Source organism: Nyctereutes procyonoides, unplaced genomic scaffold, assembly GCF_905146905.1.
Source record: "Nyctereutes procyonoides isolate TBG_1078 unplaced genomic scaffold, NYPRO_anot_genome, whole genome shotgun sequence".
NCBI classification, from domain to species: domain Eukaryota; kingdom Metazoa; phylum Chordata; class Mammalia; order Carnivora; family Canidae; genus Nyctereutes; species Nyctereutes procyonoides.
The window spans coordinates 58779058-58800672 of NW_026575125.1; the positions used below are offsets into that span (position 1 = coordinate 58779058).

The 21615-nt window shown below is 38.2% G+C and overlaps 1 protein-coding gene across 4 annotated transcripts in view; it reads right to left on the reverse strand.

The window, feature by feature from the left end:
• ATRX (ATRX chromatin remodeler) overlaps positions 1-21615 on the reverse strand; it is a 304453-nt gene that overhangs the window by 232188 nt on the left and 50650 nt on the right. For all 4 annotated transcript variants that reach the window (XM_055337613.1, XM_055337612.1, XM_055337611.1 and 1 more), the window contains exon 2: positions 13463-13575. In XM_055337613.1, coding sequence (XP_055193588.1) covers positions 13463-13575 — 113 coding nt within the window. The remainder of the gene's footprint in view (positions 1-13462; positions 13576-21615) is intronic.

Here is a 21615-nt window from a genome sequence, read left to right on the forward strand (position 1 = left end):
ATTGCAATTAAAATCTTTTAAAATTATTTTTAAAAATTTCTAGAGATAGGAGGCGGTGATGTTTGCACAATGTTAAGAATGTACTTAATGCTAGAGAACTGTATACTCAAAATTGATTAAAATGGTATATTTAATCATAATAAAAAGTTTAGAATATATAAAGAATTCTAAAAATCAATAATAAAAACAAATACCCAAATAAAATTTGGGCAAAGGATCTAAATAGACAATTGTCCAAGGAAAATATACACAAATTACCAACAAGCACATGACAAGATGCTCAATATCATTAGCCATGAGGTAAATGAAAACCAAATCCAAAATGAGATGCTACTTCACATGCACTAGGAAGGCTAAAATCAAAAAGTTGGATAATAATTGTTGGCATGGATACAGAGAAATCAGAATCCTCATACATTGCTAGTGGGAATATAAAAAGTTGCAGCAACTTTGGAAAACATTTTGGCATTTCCTCAAAAGACTTAACATAAGTACCGTATAACCCAGCAATTCTACTCCTAAGTATATACCCAAGAAAAATGAAAATATACTGCCATACACAAGCTTGTTCACAAATGTTTATAGGATTATTCATAATAGCCAAAAGGGGAAACCAGACAAATATCCATGAACAGATTAAACAAATGTAATATGAGAGAATGTTATTTGGCCATAAAAGGAATGAAGTATTAAAACATGCTACAACATAGATAAACTTTGAGCACATTACACTAAGTGAAAGAAGCCAGTCACAGAGGATCACGTATTACACAATTCCACTCATAAGAAAAGTCCAAAACAGGGAAATCCATAAAGCCAAGAAAGTAGATTTGCGAGGGTGCTTGGGACTGGGGGAGGGGGTTCTTTTGAGGTGATAAAAATGTTATATCATTAACTATGGTGATGGTTACACATATCTGTAAAATACAAAAACTACTTAATTGTATACTGTGAATGGGTGAATTTTATGCTATATAAATCATATCTCAATAACAGTGTTAAAAGTGTTATTAGTCATTAGGGAAATGCCAATTAAAATCACAAGATAGCACTATCAGAATATATTAAATTAAAAAGGAAATAGTGGTAATACCAAATGCCGGTATAGATGCAGAGAAACTGCATCTCTCATACATTGCTTTGAGAATATAAAAGTAGTGTGTCCTCTCTAAAACTCACTTTACAGTTTACAAGTATCTTAAACAAGCTACCATCGTATGACCCACCAACAGCACTCCCAGGCATTTATCCTAGAGAAATGAAAATGTTCACGCAAATGTTCACGAGCAGCTGTATTTGTAATAGCTCAAATATGTTATCAGCCCAGACATCCTTTAAAGAAACTGTGGTATATCCATACCGTGGAACACTACTACACTGCAATAAAAAGGAAATAACTACTGGTACATGCTGCAAATCAAGATGAATCTCTACAGAATTACGTGAAGTGAAAAAACCAAATCCTAATATGTACATTCATATTACTCCATTTATGTAACATGTTTGAAATGATAAAACTTTAGAAATGGAGGACAGATTAGTGATTGCCAGGATTTAGGCCTGGGTAGGAGTCAGGCTAAGGAGGTGAGTATGATTATGAAAGGGCAAGATGAGTAATCTGTGAGGGTGGATATGTGACTGTGAAGGTGGGTATGTGAATCAACTCAAGTAATAAAATTGTATAAAACTTAGTAAACCCACACAAGTACAAGGGAAACGTAGAAAGTCTGAGTCTGACTGGTAGATACCAATAACTTGATTACAGTAATATATTATAGTTTTATAAAATGTTATCATTTTGGTGAAAATGGACAAAGTATATATAAGACCTCTATATTAGTTGTTACAACTGCATGTGAATCTATAATTATCTGAATATATATAAATATATATGTCGCTGTAAAAAAACTGCCAGAAAACTAGGAAAAGAAGGAAACATTCTCAACTTGATAGAGTATTTATAAAAACTACTTATAGAGAAACGATCATACTTAATGGTAAAAAAGTGAATACTTTACCACCAAATTCAGAAACATCAAGAGAAGGTCTACCATCACCATTCTTCTTCAAGATAAAAATGGAAAATACAAAAACTCCTGCCCAGCATAATGAGGCAAGAAAAGGAATTAAAATGCACACAGAAAAAAAATAAATAAAAATAAAATAAAATAAAATGCACACAGATGAAAGGAAAAAATAAAACTGTCCCTATTTTCAGACAAGATTAAGTAGAAAATTCCAAGGAATCTACAAGACAAAAAAAGAGAACAAAAATCCTCCCTCCAGCAAGTCCACAGGATTCAAGGTCAACATAAAGAGAATTCCTACATATCTGCATTAAGCAAATAAAATTTAAAATACAAATAGCAACAGAATTTAAAGTAGCACCCCAAATACCAGAAGTAATTTAGCTAAAAATCTAACGAAATATGCAAGATTAGTATATAGGTAACAACAAAACACTGGGCCCATTGACAATTTCTATTGATTTTTTTTTCCCTGAGCACGGGTTACACATTCTTATTCTTTTCATGTGTTTGAGGACTATACAGTTTTATTGGGGAAAGGCTATGAAGAACAAGTGCTCAGTACACTTTTTTTTTATTTTTTCAAGATTTTATTTATTCCTGAGAGACACACAGAGAGAGAGGCAGAGATGCAAGCAGAGGGAGAAGCAGGCTCCATGCAGGAAGCCGGACGGGGGACTCGATTCTGGGTCTCCAGGATCACGCCCTGGGCCGAAAGCAACGCTAAACCGCTGAGCCACTGGGCTACCCTAGTACACTTTCTTTTTTAATGATTTCTGTTTTCAGATGGATAAATTCTATTAGTCCGTCATCAAATTCACTGACACTTATACTGCTGCCTTTAATCTCCCATTAAGTACAATAATTTGTTACTCAAAAATTATAATTTTTAGTTCTAGAGTTTAAAAATGGGTTTTTACAGTTTTTTATGTCTATGATAAGATTTCCTATCTCTCTGTCCATCATAAATGTATTTGCCTTTTTGTGCTTGAGCTCAGTTGTAGCTGCTGCTTTAATGTTCTTGTCTGAGAATCTTAACACTTGAGTCACCTGTAGATTGGTCTCAATTGACTGTCTTTCCTTTTGAGCACAGGTCACATTTCTTCTTTCTTCATCTATCTAGTATTTTGGATTGGTACTGGTCATTTAGAAAGATAAAGTGAAGATGCTGTAGCCCATTATATTCTTCCAAAGAGTTTGATATTTCTGTTATGAGGAGATAGTTAACTGAGCTGAAATCAAACCAAAAACTATTTACCCTGTATTGGAAGCAACTAAAAGGTTTCTACTGTTTTTTTTTTTTACCACTAACTGAGCTGCCTGGATTCTGGACTACACTTGAACATTTAAATCACAGATACAGTCAGAGTTTTTGCAGCTTTTGGAGTTCCTAACTTATAGCTCTCTTCTGAAAGGAATCTTCTCCCTCATTTTACAAAAGCTACTAGGGTCCCCTTAAATTTCTTCATACTTAATCCAATATGAATGGAGATTTCTATCCAAGTCTTAACAGCTACTCACTGAGCTAACCAGCACTTTCCTTAAAGAAAAAAAAGCACAACAACTGGGACTTCACTAATAGTATTTCCTTTTTCCATGTGTCAACTCCCCTCCCAACTGTGTCTGCTTTTTGTCATTTTACAGTTCCTTCACATAACTGTTTTCAGTATTTTGGCCAAAGTTTGTAAATGGTGTTTGTGGGAGATAATCTGCCTGTGGAAGCAAATGAAGCTAGTCTGCCACAACCAGAGGCAGAATTCTCCTAACAACCTACTTGACGCAGAACCCTGACAATATAACATCATGCTAAAGACAAAGAAAGCTTAAAACAAATACTTAATGCTAGTTAGGTTTCTTTGTTGTAATTGTATGGTTAGCAAATTTGAAACTAGGTAGATACCATGAGGACGGAGCAAATGAGTACAAAAATTGAGGATAAGAGGACCAGATCTCTCTGTTACAGAGAGAAGTTAAAATACAAAAAGAAGAAGATTACCATTAAATCTGTGGTAACAAATTAGAATTAAAAGTATCAATATCATCTTTAGGAGAAGATGATAGAGTAGGTAGGTCCTAAGCTCCCCTCCACCCATGGAAACACCTAGATGACACCTGTATCAGTGTAAATAACACAGAAAACAAGCCAAAAACTGGCAAAACTGATTCTCCACAGCACTCATAGAGAAGAGGCCACAAAGAAAATGGTAGAAAGGTCATAGACACGATTAGGAAAAAAACTGACCCAAGAGACTCGCTGCAGGAGGAAGGGAAACTGCAAGCACAGAGAAGGAAGAGGAGCAGACCCCACATCAGGCTCTCCAACCACGCAGGCCCTGCGCTGGAAAGATGAATCTTAATAACATTTCACTTTGAAAATAAGAGGAACTCAACATTGAAAATTTTTAAAATCAGTGGGGTTCAACATTTTGAATGTTAAAAATCATCTAGGCTGGGCTCTGGGAAAACCACAGGGCAAGAAGAAACTGAGTCTCTCCTTTAAAGAGCCTGCACGAGACATCACCCTGGTGAGATACCACATAGAAGCAGTAGTTTGAAAAGCACCTAAGGTATATAGTAAGGAAACTGGTTTATTTACTAATCTCAGAACCTGCACAGGAAGGGAAGGGAACTTTAGGAGACTACTCCAATAACAAGAGTGGGCAGGTACCACTTACCTCCCCAATCTCCAGTCCAGATATCATGGCACTTTTGGGAACCAGTGAACACTTTCCATCTAGCTTGCAAACAGCACACCATGCCCACCAAAAGAATTCTCCAAAGCAGCTCCAGGTCCCATCCGGAGCATATTAGTGCATGCCTTGTTAATACCACAGGCCTGGCCTACTCACCTACCTCTTCCAATCTGCCCCATTGAAAACCAACCCCAGCAAGGGTCCACCTAAAGAGGCACCAAAAAAAACCTGGAATTATGCAAGCAAACCTGAAAGTGGCCAGAACCAATCCAAAGTGACTCATGCCCTGGGAGAATAGACAAATAAGCACACAGACTAGTTGAAATGCAGTCCCACAGACGGCTGAGGGCAGACAAATGGTATGATGGCAGGCCCCTCTCATTTATGCAAGTCTCAGGCGACAATACAAGAACACTGTAGTTAAGAGTGTGTCCTGCAAATTTTCTCATATAAGCCAACACAAGCACAAGCAATCCCCACACTGACCTAGGAACAATGAAGAGACCAAACTCTACCCATATTGGGCAATGAGACACACTGGATCCGACTGCACTGAAACAAAATGTGGCTCAGTCATAACAGTATGGTACACACAACACGTGCAGGAGACAGCCCTGAAGTGTAAGGTTCTGGTGAATAGGGAACATTTCACTGTAGGGAACTAGAGGACGTCTTATTCATAAGACCACTAATAACAAGTACAGAAGACAGAAATGTCTTTCCTAACACACACAAATTGAAACAGAGCGTTAGACAAAACAAGGAGACAGAAGATTATGCCCCAAATGAAAAAAATCAAAAAATGACAGGAAGAGAAGGAAAACACAGATGAGCAACATACCTGAGAGAAAATTTAACATAATAGTCCTAGATATAGATACTCATTAGAATTGAGAAGAGTGGAGGATCTGAGAACCCCCAAAAAGAGATATAAAATATATAAAAGAACCAAGCAGGGATCCCTGGGTGGTGCAGCGGTTTAGCGCCTGCCTTTGGCCCAGGGAGCGATCCTGGAGACCCGGGATCGAATCCCACGTCGGGCTCCGGGTGCATGGAGCCTGCTTCTCCCTCTGCCTATGTCTCTACCTCTCTCTCTCTCTCTCTCTCTCTCTCTCTCTCTCTCTCTCTCTCTCTGTGTGTGTGTGTGTGTGTGTGTATGTGTGTGTGTGTGACTATCATAAATAAATAAAAATTTTAAAAAAACGTTAAAAAAAAGAACCAAGCAAAGATGAAGAACTCCATAACTGAAATTAAAAATATATTAAAGGGAATAAGTAGTAGATTAGACGAAGCAAAAAAACACATCAGTGAACTTGAAGAAAGAGTACTGGAAGGTAATTAAGATACACAAGAGAAAGAAAAGAATAAAAAATGAGAACAGATTTAAGGAATACAGCAACACAACCAAGCGTCAGAATATTTACATAATAGGGATCTCAAAAAGAGAAGACAAAACAGGGCAGAAAGCTTACTTGTACTGGCACAAAAACAGACACATAGATCAATGGAACAGAATAGAGAACCCACAAATGGGCCCTCAACTCTATGGTCAACTAATATTCGACAAAGGAGGAAAGACTATCCACTGGAAAAAAGGACAGTCTCCCTCAACAAATGCTGCTGGGAAAATTGGACACTCTCACACAGAAGAATGAAACAAGACCATTCTCTTACACCATACACAAAGATAAACTCAAAATGGATGAAAGATCTAAATGTGAGACAAGAATCCATCAAACTCCAAGAGGAGAGCACAGGATGCCCTTTTTGAACTTGGTCACAGCAACTTCTTGCAAGATACATCTATGAAAGCAAAGGAAATAAAAGCAAAAATGAACTACTGGGACTTAAGATAAAAAGCTTCTGCACAGCAAAAGAAACAGTCAACAAAACTAAAAGACAACCTACAGAATGGGAGAATATGTTTGCAAATGACCTATCAGATAAAAGGGCTAGTATCCAAGATCTATAAAGAACTTATTCAACTCCACAGCAAAGAAACAGTCCAGTCATGAAATGGGCAAAAGACATGAACAGAGATCTCACAGAGGAAGACATAGACATGGCCAACAAGCACATGAGAAAATGCTCTGCATCATTGGCCATCAACGAAATACAAATCAAAACCTCAATGAGATACCACCTCACGTCAGTGAGAATGGGGAAAATTAACAAGACAGGAAACAACAAATGTTGAAAAGGATGTGGAGAAAGGGGAACCCTCTTGCACTGTTGGTGGGAATGTGAACTGGTACAGCCACTCTGGAAAACTGTGTGGAGGTTCTTGAAAGAGTTAAAAATTGATCTGCCCTACGACCCAGCAATAGCACTGCTGGGGATTTACCCCAAAGATACAGATGCAGTGAAAAGCCGGAACACCTGCACCCCGATGTTTATAGCATCAATGTCCATAATAGCCAACCTGTGGAAGGAGCCTCGGTGTCCATCAAAAGATGAATGCATAAAGAAGATGTGGTCTATGTATACAATGGAATATTACTCAGCCATTAGAAACGACAAATACCCACCATTTGCTTCCACGTGGATAGACCTGGAGGGTATTATGCTGAGTGAAATAAGTCAATCGGAAAAGGACAAAAATTATATGGTCTCATTCATTTGGGAAATATAAAAATTAGTGAAAGGGAATAAAGGGAAAGGAGTGAAAATATCAGTGAGGGTGACAAAACACGAGAGACACCTAACTCTGGGAAACGAACAAGGGGTGGTGGAGGGGGAGGTGGGCAGGGGGTTGGGGTGACTGGGTGATAGGCACTGAGGGGGGCACTTGGCGGGATGAGCACTGGGTATCATGCTAAATGTTGGCAAACTGAACTCCAATAAAAAAAAATTTTTAAAAAAAGGAAGCACATGAACAGCCCCGGTGGCTCAGCGGTTTAGCGCCGCCTTCAGCTGGGGGTGTGATCCTGGAGACCCGGGATCGAGTCCCACGTCAGGCTCCCTGCATGGAGCCTGCTTCTCCCTCTGCCTGTGTCTCTGCCTCTCTCTCTGTGTGCCTCTCATGAATAAACAAATAAAAATCTTTTAAAAATAAATAAATGAAGGAAGGAAGGACGGACGGATGTAAAGTCTCAAATAAAAACCTAAACTTGGGCAGCCCGGGTGGCTCAGCAGTTTAGTGGCACCTTCAGCCCAGGGTGTGATCATGGGGACTCAGGATCGGGTGTCACGTAGGGCTCCCTGCTTGGAGCCTGCTTCTCCCTCTGCCTGTGTCTCTGCCTCTCTCTGTCTCTCATGAATAAATAAAGAAATCTTTAAAAAAAAATCTAAACTTATACCTCAAGGAGCTGGAAAAGGAACAGCAAAAAATCCTAAGACAGCAAATGAAGGGAAATAATAAATATTGGAGTCGAAACAAGGGATTTACAAACAACAACAACAACAAAAAAAAAAAAAAAAAAACCAAGAGAATAAGACAAAAGGAAACTGAGAGCTGGTTCACTGAAAGAATTAAAGATTGATGAACCACTCGCCAGACTTTAAAAAAGAGAAAGGAGGGACGCCTGGGTGTCCCAGTCGTTGAGCCTCTGCCTTCAGGCTCAGGGTGTGATCCTGAGGATGTGGGATCAAGTACTGCATCAGGCTCTCCAGAAGGACCCTGCTTCTGCCTCTGCCTATGTCTCTGCCTCTCTCTGTGTCTCATCAATAAATAAATAAAAACCCTTCAAAAAAAAGAGAAAGGATCCAAATAAATGAAATTACCAATGAAAGAGGAGAAATGACCACCAACGTCATAAAAACACAAACAATTATAACAGAATGTTATGAAAAATTACTTGCCAACAAACCAGGCACACTGGTAGAAATGGATCAATTCCAGGAAACATACAAATTACTTAAAGAGGAATAGAAAATTTGAACAGACTGAGAACCAGCAAAGAAACTGAATCAATTAACAAAAATCTCCCAAAAAACAAAAGTTCAGAGCCAGATGGCTTCCCAGGAGAATTTTCACACATATCTAAGGAAGAGTTAATGCCTATTCTTCTCAAACTGCTCTAAAAGTAGAAACGGAAGGAAAACTTCCAAGGTCCTTCTACTGAAACCAGGATCACTTTCATTTCAAAACCAAACAAAGACCTCCACTAAAAAGGAAGCCAATGCCCCTGATGAACATGGATGCAAAAATTCTCAAGACAATAGCAAATTTAATCATATACATTAAGACGACTATTTACTATGATCACATGGGATTTACTCCTGGGCTGCAAGAGTGGTACAATATATGCAAATCAATGTGATACACCATGTTAATAAAAGAAAGGATAAGAAACATGATCCTTCTCAAAAGATGGCAGAAAAGGCATTTGACAAAATACAGCAACCATTTTTGCTCAACAGAAAAGGTATAGATAGAACATACCTCAACATCATAAAGACCACGTGTGAAAGACCCACAACTAGTATCATCCTCAAATGAGAAAAACTGACAGCTTTTTCCCAACAGTCAGGATCAAGACAAGGATATCCACTCTTCCCATTACTATTTAACATACTATTGGAAGTCCTAGTCTCAGCAATTGGGACACAATAAAGAAAGAAAAAGCATCCAAATCGGCAACAAAGAGGTCAAACTGTCACTATTTGCAGGTGAGATGATTATGTAGAAAACCAGAAAGATTTCACACACACAAAAAAAAAAATGCCAGAATACGTGAATTCAGCAAAGGAGTAGAATATAAAAACAATTTAATTTCTATAATAATTTCTATACACCAATAATCAAGTAGCAGGAACAAAAAAAGAATCGTTGCTGTTTACACTGCACCAAAAACCCTAAGATACCTAGGAATAAACCTAAACAAAGAGGTAAAAGATCTATACTCTCTAAACTATAAAACACTGATGAATAAAAATTAAAAGGACACAAAGAAATGGAAAAACATTCCATACTCAGGGACTGGAGGACACTGTTAAAATATCTTTATTACCTACAGCAATCTACACATTTAATGCAATCCTTATCACAATACCAGCAGCAGTCTTCACAACACTAAAAACACAATCCTAAAAATTTGTATGGAATCAGAAAAGACCCCGAATAGCCAAAGCAATCTTGAAAAAGAAACCGAAACCTGGAGGCATCACATTCCAGACATCAAGCTGTATGTTTACAAAGCTGTAGTGATCAAGGCAGTACGGTACTGGTGCAAAAACAGACACATATCAATGAAACAGAATAAAAAACCCAGAAATGGACGCACAACTCTTTGTGTAATCTCAACAAAGCAGGAAAGAATATCCAATGGAAAAAAGACAGTCTCTTCAACAAATGATGTTGGGGAAACTGGAAGGTAACATGCAGAAAAACAACTTTCTTACACCATACTCAAAAAAGAAATTCAAAATGTGTGAGACTTAAAGATGAAACAGGAAACCAACAAATTCCTAGTGGAGAACACAAACAGCAATCTCTTTCAAGTCGGTTGTAGCAACTTCTTCCTAGACATGTTGACTAGAGACAAAGGAAACAAAAGGAAAAATGAACTACTGGGACTTCATCAAAATAAAACCTTCCTGCACAGCAAAGGAAACAATAAAATTTAAAGGCAGCCTATGGAAAAAGAGGGATATCTGCAAACGACATATGTGATAAAGGGTTAGTAGCCAAAATCCATAAAGAACTTAATCAAACTCAACACCCCAAAAAACAAATAACCCTGTTAAGAAATGGGCAGAAGAAAAAAAAAAAGAAATGGGCAGAAGGGATGAAAAGACATTTTTCCAAAGACGACATCTAGATGGCTAACAGACACATGAAAAGATGCTCAACATCACTCATCACAGAAATACAAATCAAAACCATGATGAGATACCACCTCACACCTGTCAGAATGGCTAAAATTAACACAGGAAACAATAGATGGTGGCAAGGATGCAGAAAAAAGGTACTCTTACAATGTTGAAGAGAATGCAAACTGGTACAGCTGCTTTGGAAACAGTATTAAGGTTACTCAAAAAGAGAAAAATACACCTACCCTATGACCTAGCAATTGCACTACTGGGTACCCAAATGTCATCCACTGATGAATGGATAAAGAAGATATGTTATTTATACAGTGGAATTATTACTCAGCCTTCAAAAAGAATGAAATCTTCCATTTCACTGAGATGGCTAGAGCTGAAGTATATTATGCTAAGTGAAATAAGTCAAAGAAAGACAAATACTGTATTATTTCACTCATATGTAGAATTTAAAAACAACACAGATGAATATATGGGAAAGGGGAAAGTGGGAGAGGAAAATAAACCATCTCTCTTAATGACAGAGAACAAACTGAGGGTTGATGGATGGAGGTGGTTACAGGATGGCCTGAATGAGTCATAGGTATTTAGGAGGGTACTTGTTATGAGCAATAGGTGCTATATGTAAGTAAAGAATCACTAAATTCTACACTTTAAACCAACACTACATTATATGTTAACTAAAAGTTAAATAAAAATTTGAAGAAAAAAAAAATTTGAAGAAAAAAAAAGAGTATTCTACCAACAACGCTACAAGTCACAGTAGAGCAATAGATTAAGAGCTCCCAGACAGACAAAACTTAAAAGAATTTGTCACTACAAAACTAGCCTTATGGGATGCCTAAGTGGCTCAGTGGCTGAGCGTCTGCCTTGGGCTCAGGGTGTGATCCTGGAGTTCTGGGATTAAGTCCCGCATCAGGTTCCTGCATGAAGCCTGCTTCTTCTCCCTCTGCCTGTGTCTCTGCCTCTCTCTGGGTCTCTCATGAATAAATAAATAAAATCTTTAAAAAAATGCTAAAAGAAATAAGTCAATTGGAGAAAAGAGAATTAGCATATGATTTCACACATATGTGGAATATGAGAAATAGTGCAAGGGATCATAAGGGAAAGGGAGGAAACTGAATGGGGAGAAAGATTAGAAAGGAAAACAAATCATAAGAAACTCTTAACTCTAGGAAACAAACTAAAGGTTGCTGAAGGGGAGATAGGGGGTAATTGGGTGACAGGCATTAAGAAGACCACATGATGTGATGAGCAACGGGTGTTATATGAAACTGATCAATAATTGAAAACTACACCCAAAACTAATGATGGACTTTATGATGGCAGATTGAATTCAAATTAAAAATTAAATTAAATTAAATTTAAAAAGAATACATCTGAAAAATTTTTTAAAAGAATTCACAAAATAAAAGGATGAAAAATAAGATACCATATATGGAAAACATGTCAGGAGGGAGTAAAACTTTAGTGCGTTCAGAACCAACCAATCAAACTTAATCAACCACCAGCTTAAAATAGATTGCTATACGCAGAAGATAATATATATAAGCATAATGATAACTACAAGTCAAAAACTGGTAATAGATATGCAAAACATATAAGAAAGGAATCACCAATGAACAGAATGAAACAATGAGGAGAGCAAGACAGAAGTACTACAAAAACCATAAAAATTTTTTAAAATGGCAATAATTATTAACTACTTTGAATGCAAATGGACTAAATGCTAAATGGACTAAATGAGTCCCACATCAGGATCAGGATCTCCCCCAGGGAACCTGCTTCTCCCTCTGCCTTCTGTCTCTGGCTCTCTGTGTCTCTCATGAATAAATAAAATATTTTTAAAAATGAACTTATACAACACCAAAAAAAAACAGAGAATCCAATTTAAAAATGGGCAAAAGACATGAACAGACATTTTTCCAAAGAATACCTACAGATGGCCAACAGGAAAAGGTGCTCAACATTGCTCATCATTAGGGGAAATGCAAATCAAAACCAAAATGCGGGACGCCTGGGTGGCCCAGTTAATTGAGCATCTGCCTTCAGCCCAGATCGTGACCCTGGGGTCTTGGGATTGGGTCCTGCATTGGGCTCCCTGCAGGAAGCCTGATTCTCCCTCTGCCTACATCTCTGGCCTCTATCTCTGTCTCTCTCATAAATAAATAAATAAAGTATTTTTTAAAAACCACATTGAGATATCATCTCACACCTGTCAGAATGGATGAATTTAAAACACAAGAAACCACAAGTGTTGAAAGAAAGAAAGAAAGAAAAAAGAATGAAAGAAAGAAAGAAAGAAAGAAAGAAAGAAAGAAAGAAAGAAAGAAAGAAAGAAAGACAAACCACAAGTGTTGGCAAGGATATAAAGAAAAAGGAACCCCTGTGCACTGTTCCTGGGAATACAAACTGTGCAGCCACTTCTCACTGCAGTCTACCCCTCTTATACTTCTTGTACATACTGCATTTGTGATGCGTATGTGTACATATGAGTGTATTCAACTTGTATATGTAGCTACCCTTGAAAACCTCAAAACAAATGATCATCACATGATACAGGATACTTTTAAAAAGGAGAAAAGGAAACATAAAGGAATTATTCTTTTTATTTAAAAAAAATATGCACCAATTCTACTCGGAGAAGCTATCAATGTAAAAATGTAACTCATAATACATAAATAACTAAAATAACACATTTCTATACTGCTTCCACCTCTTCTACTACCTATTTTTTATACTGAACATTTATCACCCACTCTATATCTCCATTATGAATAAAACTATAGTGCATCCTTCTCTAAGCACCTATAACCAAACAACCTGCCATTTTACTTATCTAAATTAAAATCTCCAATACCAGATATTAGCTAAACACTAGATTCAGAAGGGCTAATAAAGCCTTCAATATCTGTTCCCTCCCAAAAATAAATAGGAAAGAAACCAGAAGATATTGCATATTATTCTTCAATTTACCTGTGCTTTGGTTCATCACAAGTCTTGGAGGAGAATTTGTTTCTTCAGATTCTTCTGATGAGTGTGCCAGGAAGTCATGAAGCTTCTGTACCAACGTATTCAATTTGCTTTCACTATCAAAACAAAAATTTAAAGAACTTCCTTAATTAGCCTGTCACGTATTTAATCAAATGAAAAGTTCTAACAAACTGCAAACATATCTATATTGGAAGTGATCTGAAAGAATGCATATTCAAAATAAGTTAAAAAATGAATTTTCACAATTTCACTAAGGATCTGAAAACATGAGTAAATTATTCATGAGATTTTGCTTTATATCATTTAAAATAATAATTAAGGGGATCCCTGGGTGCCGCAGCGGTTTAGCGCCTGCCTTTGGCCCAGGGCGTGATCCTGGAGACCCAGGATCAAATCCCACGTTGGGCTCCCGGTGCATGGAGCCTGCTTCTCCCTCTGCCTATGCCTCTGCCCCCTCTCTCTCTCTCTCTCTCTCTCTCTCTCTCTCTCTCTCTCTCTGACTATCATAAAAAAAAATTAAAGGGTTTGTGCCGTTTTAAAAAAATAATAAAAAAATAAAATAATAATTAAGTAATGTATCGAGTATATTTATTAAACACTCCCTGGAAGGCCTCTGTAGTTTTTTTATCACTCCACCTTCAGCTTTTCACAGAATAATTGTATAAATGACAGAAAGATGAAGAAAATCTAAAATAGGACTTAGAAGAGCACACAGATTCCCAGGGAAATATTTATGTAACTAAATTCTTACAGCATATCTGCTAAGTTACATAATAAGTACATCTGTAATCCAATAGAGTATTGAAAGTTAAAAGCTCAAAAGAATGCAAAAAATAAATATGTATCCCATTTCTAATACAGGATTTCCTAAATTGAAAAGAGGAAAAATACATAAAACTAACTTCATTGAAATTCAAATCTTTGTGTACCAAAAGATACCATAAAGCACGTGAAGAGACAAGCCATACAACTGAAAACTATTTTCAAATCATATAGGAGGGCAGGGCAAGATGGCGGAGGAGTAGGAGTCCTCAACTCACCTGGTCCCACCAAATTACCTAGATAACTTTCAAAACATCCTGAACACCTACGAATTAGACCTGAGATTTTTTTTTAAAGATTTTATCAATTTATTCATGAGAGACACAGGGAAAGAGAGAGGCAGAGACACAGGCAGAGGGAGAAGCAGGCTCCACACAGAGAGCCCAACGTGGGACTGGATCCCGGGTCTCCAGGACCACACCCCGGGCTGCTGGCGGCACCAAACCACTGGACCACCGGGGCTGCCCTAGACCTGAGATTTAAAGAGAGAACAGATGGAATGCTACAGAGAGAAAAGTTTTCCCTTTTAGCATGGTAGGAAGCCGGAAAAAAAAGAAAGAAAGAAAAATAAATAAAGTGAAGGAGGGGTCACATGAGGAGCTGGGCTAAAGCAAGAGGGGAAAGCATCTGGGACAGGAAAGCCAAGCCCTGGAGAAGCGGGAACTTTAAAAATCTGCACTGGAGTTTTCCCAGGTGGAAAGTGCTTAGCAGGGAAATCGGGCAGAATCTCATGAGGGGCAGTGAAGCGTCCAGATTCCTGAGGTCACTATTAGAGGAAGTGCACCAGGGGAAAGCTCACTGGAAACCTGGGACCAATCTCGGTAAAGGACTCCAGCGCTGCAGCCCTCGGGGTATTTGGGAGAAGCCAGGTGGTTAGGTGGGAAGGCTCCGGAGGGAGCTCACTGTGCTCCATTGCCGTCGGGAGCCCCGGCCCCAGGAGTGTGGTTTCACCAGCAAAGGGCCCTGGCTGCCACTGTGCCCAGGCAGACAAAGCCTGGGATCCTGCTCTCCCTCTGGGACAGGCTGAAGCAGGGAAGGCACAGGACAGCGAAAACTCTGCTGTCACTGGGCACTGCCAAGCTGTGCAGATCAGTGCACCTGCGTCGCCTGGGAGCATCAAAGCCAGTACAGACAGGGAGAATGAGGTAGTTACTGCTGGGAGCTGACTCCACATCTGGAAATCTGGCCACATCCATTGTTTTTCATCCTTGTTTCACCTGGTACCTGGGACAGGTGGGGCCGCCAGAAAACAAAGACCTCACAGGATAAACAGCTCCCACTGAGCCAGCACCCTGGTTGAGCATCACCACCCAGGCACACACAAATGAGAATCAGCACAGCAGGCCCCTCCCCCAGAAGACATGCTGAAGAACAGGGCAAGAGCAAGTTCTTGGCCAACCAAAATTAGAAAGCTCTGGACCAATGGAATATCGAGGGCACATAATATATAGAACTAGAGGGTCTCCCCCTCTTTTCTTTCCTTTTTCCATGACAACTCATTTTTATATCAGACTAAAAATTTCCAATATTTTTTCACTTTTCCCACCTTAACTACAATATTTTACCAGCTCTTCATTTTTAAGTTTCTTCCATTTTGACTTTCACATATCTATAATCACATGTCTCAGATACATTTTTCACTTCTAGATTCCTGTCAACATACTCAACTAAATTTTAGGATATATGAGATATGGGATTTTGTTTGGTGTTTTTTTCTTTTCTCTCCTACTTTTGATCTACAATGGAAGAAGATAGTATCTTCTAAAATATGACCAGCATGCAACCCAGAATAAAGTGGAATACCATGCTGGTTCATTCTGTGAGATTATATTCTCTCTTCCTTCCCATTCTGCCCCCCTTTTGTATCTCGATTATGTTTTGGTGGTCATTGTTGGGGCTTTCTACAAGTATTGCTGGTATATTTTTTTTAAGATTTTATTTATTTATTCATGATAGACACAGAGAGACACAGAGACACAGGCAGAGCTCCATGCAGGGAGCCCGATGTGGGACTCAATCCCGGGTCTCCAGGATCACGCCCTAGGCTGAAGACAGGCGCTTAAACCGCTGAGCCAAGCAGGCTGCCCGCTGAGCCACCCAGGCTGCCCAGTATTGCTGGTTTATATAAATTCGGGATTCACCATCTTCTAACATACAGAATTTAATACACTAAGAACCTAGAGGATCACCTTCTAGGACCCCTCAAGAGGACAACATTCTCACTCCACCACAAATTCTTCACCACCACCATCTCCCAGTCCCCCCTCTTCCCATTTTCCTCTATACTTTTGGTTTTTTCTTTTCTTTTCTTTTTTTTTCTTCTTCTATGGGATTTCTGGACATTTATTTTTTAATACTTGGTTTTCAAATTTGTTTTTCACTTTAGCAGTCCTTTTTGTTTTATTTGCTCATGATCTTTGTTTTCATTTTCTGGTCTCTGACTTTGTCAGAATAACCTATGGTGAAATTTACTTAGGTTGTGGTTGATATTCTTGACTCAGCCCACTCATACACAGTCACTCTGCACTGAACAAAATGACTAGAAGGAAGAATTCACCACAAAATAAAGAAGCAAAACCAGTACTCTCTGCCACGGAGTTACACAATATGGATTACAATTCGATGTCAGAAAGCCAATTCAGGAACACAATTATAAAGCTACAGGTGGCTCTGGAAAAAAAAAGCATAAAGGACTCTAGAGATTTTCTTAGTGCAGAATTTATATCTAATCATGCTGAAATTGAAAATCAATTAAATGAGATGCAATCCAAACTGGATGTCCTAACAGCTAGAGTTAATGAAGTGAAAGAAATAGTGAGTGACATACAAGACAACTTGATGGTACTAAAGGAGGGCGAGGAAAAAAAGAGAAAAACAATTAAAAAACCATGAGGAAAGGTTAAGGAAAATAAATGATAGCCTCAGAAGAAAGAATATACGTATAAGTGGGGTTGTAGAAAATGCCAAGAGGGACGAGGGCCAAAATGTATATTTGAACAAATCATAGAGGAGAACTTCCCTAATTGGGGGAGGGAAACAAAAATTCTGATCCAGGAGAAATCAGCACAAAATCAATAAAAACCGTTCAATACCTCGATATTTAATAGTGTAACTTGCAAATTCCAAAGATAAAGAGAAAATCCTGAAAGCAGCAAGAGACCAGAAATTCTTAACTTATATGGGGAGAAATATCAGATTAACCAAAGACTTCTAAACAGAGACCTGGCAGGGCAAAAAGGGCTGGTATGATATATTTAAGGTACTAAACAAGAAGAACATGCAGGCAAGAACACATTATCCAGAAAGACTGACATTCAAAATAGAAGGAGAGATAAAGATAAAGGCAAAAACTGAAAGAATATGTGACCCCCAAACCAACTCTGCAAGAAAAATTAAGGGGGACCCTGTAAAAGAAAGAGGAGTCCCAAAGAAATAATCAACAAAAACAGATTCTGAAGAGTATTATGATGACACTAAATTTGTATCTTTCAATAGTTACTCTGAACATGAATGAGCTAAATAATCCCATCAAAAGATGAAAGGTTTCAGACGGGATAAAAAAGCAAGACCAACAATTTGTTATCTACTAAAGACTCATTTGATACCTCAGGACACCTCCAGCCTGAAAATGAAAGGAGGGAGAACCATTTACCACTGAAATGGTCCTCAAAAGAAAACTGGGGTAGCAATCCTCATACCAGATAAATTAAAGTTTATCCTAAAGACGGTAGAAAGAGATGAAAAGGGACACTATACTATACTTAAAGGGTCTATCCAACAAGAAGACCAAACAATCATGAAGATTTATACCCCTAATGTGGGAGCTGCCAAGTGTATCAATTAATAACCAAAGTAAAGACATAGATAATAATACACAAATAGTAGGAGACTTCAACATGGCGCTTTCTACAAATGACAGATATTCTAAGCACATCCCCAAAGAAACAAGAGCTTTAAATGATACACTGGACCAGATGGATTTCACAGATATCTACAGAACTTTACATCCAAATGCAACTGAATACACATTCTTCTCAAGTGCACATGGAACTTTCTCCAGAATAGACCACATACTGGGTCACAAATCAGGTCTCAACTGATACCAAAACATTGGGATGCTCCCCCTGCATATTTTCAGACCACAGTGCTTTGAAACTAGAACTCAATCACAAGAAAAAATTTGGAAGAAACTCAAATACATGGAGGTTAAAGAGCATCCCACTAAAGGATGAATGGGTCAACCAAGGAAATCAAAGAAGAATTAAAAAGACTCATGGAAACTAATGAAAATGAAGATACACCATTCATAATCTTTGGGATACAGCAAAAATGGTCCTAAGAGGGAAATACATCGCAATACAAGCCTCCGTAAAAATTGGAAAAAACTCAAATACACAAGCTAACCTCACACTCAAAAGAATGAAGAAATAACAGCAAATAAAACCTACACCAAGCAGAGGCCGAGAGATAATAAATATTTGATCAGAAATCAATGAAATAGGGACCAGAAGAACTGCAGAACGGATCAACTAAACCAGGAGCTGATTCTTTAAAAGTATTATAAGATAAAATAAACCATTACCCAGCCTTATTAAAAAATACTCAAATTAATAAAATCATGAATGAAACAGGAGAGATCACAACCAATACCAAAGAAATACAAAGGATTTTAAAAACATATGTGAGCAGCTATATGCCAATAAATAAGGCAATCTAGAGGAATGCATGCAGTTCTGGAAACCCACAAATTACCAAAACAGAAACAGGAAGAAAGAGAAAACCTGAACAGGCCAATAACCAGAGAGAAAATTGAAGCAGTTATCAAAAACCTCCGAAGACACAAAAGTCCAGGGCCAGATGGCTTCCCAGGGGAATTCTATCAAACTTTTAAAGAAGAAATAATACCTACTCTACTAAAGCTGTTCCGAAAGACAGAAAGGGACAGAATACGTCCAAAATCACTTTATGAGGCCAGCATCACCTTGATTCCAAAACCAGACAAAGACTCCACCAAAAATGAGAATTATAGACCAATATCCCTGATGAACACAGATGCAAAAATTCTCAACAAGACACTAGCCAATAGGATTCAACAGTGCATTAGAAATGTTATTCACCATGACCAAGTGGGACTTCTCGCTGGGATGCAAAGTTGATTCAACACTTGTAAAATAATCAACATGATAGATCTTATCAACAAAAGAAAAAACAAGAACCATATGATCTTCTCAAAAGATGCAGAGAAAGCATTTGACAAAACACTGCATCCATTCCTGATCAAAACTCTTCAGAGTGTAGGGACAGAGGGAACATTCCTCAGCATCTTAAAAGCCATCTACAAAAAGCCCACAGCAAATATCATTCTCAATGGGGAAACACTGGGAGCCTTTCTCCTAAGATCAGGAAGACGACAGGGAGGTCCACTCTTACCACTGCTATTCAACATAGTACTCGCCTCAGCGATCAGGCAACCAAAAGAAATAAAATGCATTCAAACTGGCAAAGATGTTTCCCTCTTCACAAATAACACAATACCATATGCAAAAAACCCAAAAGTCTCCAACCCAAGATTGCGAGGACTCCTACAGCAATTCGACAGTGTGGCAGGATACAAAATCAATGCCCAAAAATCAGTGGCATTTCTATACACTAACAATGAGACTGAAGAAAGAAAAATTAAGGAGTCAATCCCATTGACAATTGCACCCAAAAGCATGAGATACCTAGGAATAAACCTAACCAAAGAGGTAAAGGATCTATACCCTAAAAACTACAGAACATTTCTGAAAGAAAATGAGGAAGACACAAAGAGATGGAAAAACATCCATGTTCATGGATTGGAAGAATGAATATTGTGAAAATGTCTACGCTATCCAGGGCAATTTACACGTTCAATGCAATCCCTATCACAGTACCATGGACTTCCTTCACAGAGTTGGAACAAATAATCTTAAGATTTGTACGGAATCAGAAAAGACCCCAAATAGCCAGGGGAATATTGAAAAAGAAAACCAGATCCGGGGGCATCACAATGCTGGATTTCAAGCTGTACTACAAACCTGTGATCATCAAGACAATGATACTGGCACAAAAACAGACACATAGATCAGTGGAACAGAACAGAGAACCCAGAGGTGGACCCTGAACTTTATGGTCAACTAATATTCGATAAAGGAGGAAAGACTATCCATTGGAAGAAAGTCTCTTCAATAAATGGTGCTGGGAAAATTGGACATCCACATGCAGAAGAATGAAACTAGACCACTCTCTTTCACCATACACAAAGAGAAACTCAAAATGGATGAAAGATCTAAATGTGAGACAAGATTCCATCAAAATCCTAGAGGAGAACACAGGCAACACCCTTTTTGAACTCAGCCACAGTAACTTCTTGCAAGATACATCCACAAAGGCAAAAGAAACAAAAGCAAAAATGAACTATTGGGACTTCATCAAGATAAGAAGCTTTTGCACAGGAAAGATACAGTCAACAAAACTAAAAGACAACCTACAGAATGGGAGAATATGTTTGCAAATGACATATCAAATAAGGGGCTAGTATCCAAGATCTATAAAGAACTTATTAAACTCAACACCCAAAAAACCAAAAATCCAATTATGAAATGGGCAGAAGACATGACCAGGAATTTCACCAAAGACACAACATACACGTGACCATGAGAAAATGCTCTGCATCACTTGTCATCAGGGAAATACAAATCAAAACCACAATAGGATACCACCTCACAGCAGTTAGAATGGTGACAATTAAGACAGGAAACAACAGATGTTGGAGAGGATGTAGAGAAAGGGGAACCCTCTTGCACTGTTGGTGGGAATGTCAACTGGTACAACCACTCTGGAAAACTGTGTGGAGGTTCCTCAAAGAGTTAAAAGTAGAGCTACTTGCTTCGATGTGAATGGAACTGGAGGGTATTATGCTGAGTGAAATAAGTCAATCAGAGAAGGACAATCATCATATGGTTTCATTCATATGGGGAATGTAAGAAATAGTGAAAGGGATTATAAGGAAAAGGGGAAATGAGTGGGGAAAAATTAGAGGGGATGAAATACATGAGAGACTCCTAACTCTGGGAAATTAACAAGGGGAAGTGGAAGGGGAGGTGGGCAGTGGAATGGGGTGACTGGGTGACGGGCACTGAGGAGGCTACTTTTTGGGATGAACACTGGGTGTTATACTATATGTTGACAAATCAAACTTCAATAAAAAATATATATATACATATATATAAAAAATCCAAATCATATATCTGAAAAGGTATTACTATCCTTTTACATAATATATATATTCT